We start from the raw sequence: 4425 nt of genomic DNA, 5'->3' as shown, positions 1-4425 counted from the left end.
AAATTTAATACAAGGTTCATAATATATTTTTACAATAGCAATTGAAAAATAAAAGAAATATATAGTCACGATTTTTTTTTTATAAGCATTTAAAGTTCAAATTTTGACTAAATACGTAAAAATTACGGCAATGTTCAAATTATCTTAGACAGAAATTCATAAAAGTTTTTCTTTTTAATTCTAAGATTTGGAAATTTAATACAAGGCTCCTAACATATTTTTACAATAGCAGTTGCAAAATAAAAGGAATACATTGTCACAATTTTTATTTATAAGCATTTAAAGTTCAAATTTATACGAAATATGTCAAAATTGCGAAAATTCGCAAGTAATTTAGTGGTTGAAAAATCGTAAAAATTTTTTCTTTTATAACTAAGTTTTTAAAATTTGGTACAAGGTTCTCCATAAGTTTTTCTTTAAAAATAATATATCCTAGACTGACAAATCATCTCCGTTCAGAATCGTTTTTCGTATACAATGATATAATATCATTGGATTCAAATTTAATTCCATCCATTACAGTAACCCACTTGTAACCTACTGTACAGCAGAGCGACATCCACGACTTACCCGCCTTTTTTTTCTTCTTCAAGATGTGTGTTTTTTTATGCTGAATTCAAAAATATGCTTACTGTTCAAAATTGTCAGCAATTACATGTTTTGCGATATTTTTTGCCTAATCTTAAAGGGCTGGGTCACATGCCCACCTTGACAGTTAAAATTGAAAATATTCCTCGACTGTCTATTAGTATCTGGTTATATACTATATATGCAAAACCTTAAGCCACTCATGGTAGGTCAATTTACCACATTTTATGAACGGTAAATGTCCGCACATTTTTTTTAAAAGAGTATTAATAAGGTCTATACCTATAGGCTAATAGATACAACAGCTATACTCACTAGTCAGTATACTCACAATACAACATCTTAACAGATTTTTTGTTAAGGTGGGCGTGAAAGCCATGAATTGAGCCAGTCGGATGTGTTTCAGGTCGTACAGAATAATGTTGCCATACATGGGCTCCAATTTGAGCTGCAAGTCCATAATGGCAATAGACACTTGACAAAACACCATGACGTCGTATTTTTCATCGTCCGACGATTGACGGGTCGTGGTACAGAAAATTCGGTTACCCTCCGGCGTCAGTTTCGGGAACAAACATACAGATCTGTAAAAGTGTAAAACGTTTGGTAGGTAATTATATACTATAATTCATATAAATAATATCTAATATAAAAAATAGGTGCTAAAATCAGTCTTAGGGCTATACCAATACGTATTGATATACCTAGGTACCTATAGTTTATAAATAAAACAAATCAATTTCAAATTTAGGAGGGGGTCTAGAAATCAGAATCCAGTCAGATATAGATACTTACCTATAATTTAATAATTATCACTAAAGTAACAAGGACTTTTAAAATAATTCAGATTTGCATGAATCAGCAATATAATTATTAGTTTTAAATTATCCGTTACATTTCACTTCCACTGACTTGTATTATACATTATATATACATTTATGATTTATCTAAAAATCACTGTACTTTGGGCATAGCCCGTATTTAATAAAAATAAAATAATATTAATTATTTATAAATATTTTAAATATTATAATACTGGTATATTAACGCCTAGATATTATAATTTTTTTGTTTATTGCTATTTGCTAATATGGGTACGCCTTAATGCAGGCACGTACACAAAAACATTTTAGGGTGAGTGGTGTTCAAAGTAGTAGTTTTTGTTATTTTTTTTTTGGGGAGGGGGGGGGGTGAACCCCCAAACCCTTTGTATACATGCCTGACTTAATGCCTTATGCGGGTTTAGAAGCTCAGTGCAGTATACGTGAAATACCTTATTAGCTAATATTATTAGGTACCTATATGCGTGTTCCTGATTAGGTAATTAATAACAACACAATTTAAATGTATTATTTGTGTATTTGTGATTTAGAGGCTTAGAGCACAAGGATCTGAACCTGATTAAGTCATCATGAAAAAATCAAAATATTTTATTATTGCATGAAGTTAGCATTCTGTTTATCGGAGCCAAGTAATTATTACTGTAATTTTTGAGGTAAGTATAGCCGTACGCCCGTACCTATAATGCCGCAGTGGCGTAGCCAGGATTTATCTTTGGATCAACTTTTACACAGTGGTAGTTTACCTATAGGGTCTTCCATAAGTTTAACATGTAGAAAAAAAATAACAAAAATAGCAATAAATTTTTTTTAATAGGACATAGGTAATATAATACATCCACATTTTATATAATTAAACAAATTTTTTAATTTTCTTAACATTTTGGGGTGGTAACTACAGTCTCCTCGCCCCCCCCCCCTTGGTGATGCCACTGTAATGTCGTATATATGTAGGTGTTTAAAATATTTGTGATACACGAATATTATAGTACACGAGAGCAAACGTTCAAGAAAATTTTGCTCAATATAGCTTAGGTGTTCAGAACAGTCCATTTGAGAATTAAGTATAAATACATTGTGTAAATCATAGGAGCTAACAGCGTTTGAGATTTAGGGAGAGGCTGCGAAGTCCTACTATAGTAACATTAAATATAAGCTTAAAAAAAATGTAGGAAATGTTTGGACAGCTAATGAAATTGTTGGGAGGTGCTTGGCGATAAAGCCTCCCATATTTGCGCCTATGGTGTAAAAAGTAAATATATTTTAAGTGGATTTGGTAGCTACCCTTGTTTATTAGCTTCTTTTAGCTGTTCTCTAGTAAAAGAGCCAAAAAATTCTGGATATTCTGCCCGTGCTACAAAATATGAATCAATAACTTGCTTTGATCTTTGCAAATTATACTTGCATCCAGTTATAAAATGCGCTAACCATGTTCTATCTGCAAAATTCAAATAAATGTATACGATTAGATATAGTTTTTTTTTTATAATAATTGTATAAATCTATACAAATTATTATTATTATTATTATTATTATTATACCTTTATAAACCTTTACTATATTATAGTATACAGAGTGTAACAGGAAGACCTGATAGATAAAATAACTTTTGTTCTAATCGATATCAACATTTTTTTTTATATATATAATTATTATAGTCACTTGCGCTAAACGTATGATATAAAAATGTACTAAAATTTTTTTGGGAATATTCAAATTAGTTAATTTGTAAATCTGATTTGGTATAAGAACAATTTTTATGGTAAAAACATTTATCTAAGTCAAGTAGTTTATTTTTCAAATATCAATGTAATAAGTAAATTAATTTAGAGCTTAAGAGGACGTCGCGGTCGCACCCAATTTACAATTTTAAAATACTCATAATTCACTCTAATTTTAAAACTAAACTTTATCTGCTGTGCATAAAATTTGATATGTCCTACACGTGTAAGATGGAGACAACATAATATACGGGTGCTACGTCCTCTGAATAACTTTTCAAAATACAGTAAAACTGGATATTCTTGTAAATGTTAGTACCTAAACACTACTTGTACATCCCATTCAAGCCCGGATTAAAGGGGGGTCAAGAGGGGCACGGTCCCAGGGCCCATTGATTTTGGGGGCCCATCTTTATCCACAAAATATATTTTTTTAACGTATCCAATACAGTTTTCAAAAAAAAAAAGTTACCTAAGTATGTAGGTATAGTAGGTAAATTATTATTAATAATTATAAAATAAAATTGTTCTCAATTTTATATCACGAAAAATTACTATAAATAACGAACTATGTTTGCCAACAATTTCGTTTTATTTTTTGTGAACATTTTAGATAACCAATTTAACTATTTAAGTATATAAAAAGGAATTTATAAGGAAAAATTATTTAGCTTTTGTAAATTAAGTATTTCAGTTAAAAGTATTAATGCATATTATACTAAACTTTAGAGGACCATAATTAATTAACCTAGCCAATCAAAATTGTCAAAATATTCAGAAAAAAAGCTTTGCTGGAATCTATCAACAAATATAGTGGTTACCATTTGAAAAAATAAAGTCTATTTTATTATTGGTACAACTGCGTGTTTAAAAATGTTGATAATGTTGTTAAAAATATTTAACACGTGTCTTTTTTTGTTATAACGATATATTCCGTATCATTTATCCATAATTTTTAATAAAAATTCGCGTCAACGACATAATGTATATTTTTTGTATAATAAAAAATTATGCAATACTATAAAGTCGTTAATATTTAATGATACAATTATTATGAAGTTAAAGTTGAAAGGGGGCCCACTAAGTGTCCCGGGCAGTGGCGTAGCCAGGGGGGGGGGTTTTGGGTGTTTGAACCCCTCCCATTGACATTTTCCCTCCTGATAAATATATTATTTATAGGGTTTGGGACTGCTTGCAAGTTATAAATTTGTCTTATGAAATGGTGAAATTAAATACAAAGTTTGAATTGGCATATTTGTGTACTTTTTAACTTAATG

General features: G+C 29.8%; 1 protein-coding gene across 1 annotated transcript in view; it reads right to left on the bottom strand.

Moving 5' to 3' along the window:
* Window positions 1-4425, bottom strand: part of LOC100574730 (alpha-tocopherol transfer protein-like) — a 14236-nt gene that overhangs the window by 4314 nt on the left and 5497 nt on the right. Inside the window, exons 2-3 of the mRNA XM_003243741.4 lie at window positions 2712-2865; window positions 920-1172 (exon numbers count right to left, since the gene is read on the bottom strand). Coding sequence (XP_003243789.1) covers window positions 920-1172; window positions 2712-2865 — 407 coding nt within the window. The remainder of the gene's footprint in view (window positions 1-919; window positions 1173-2711; window positions 2866-4425) is intronic.

Source organism: Acyrthosiphon pisum, chromosome A1 (genome assembly GCF_005508785.2).
Source record: "Acyrthosiphon pisum isolate AL4f chromosome A1, pea_aphid_22Mar2018_4r6ur, whole genome shotgun sequence".
In the NCBI taxonomy this organism is placed as follows: Eukaryota; Metazoa; Arthropoda; class Insecta; order Hemiptera; family Aphididae; genus Acyrthosiphon; species Acyrthosiphon pisum.
Note: the sequence above shows the minus strand (reverse complement) of the source record. Positions and strands in the feature narration are given on the sequence as shown.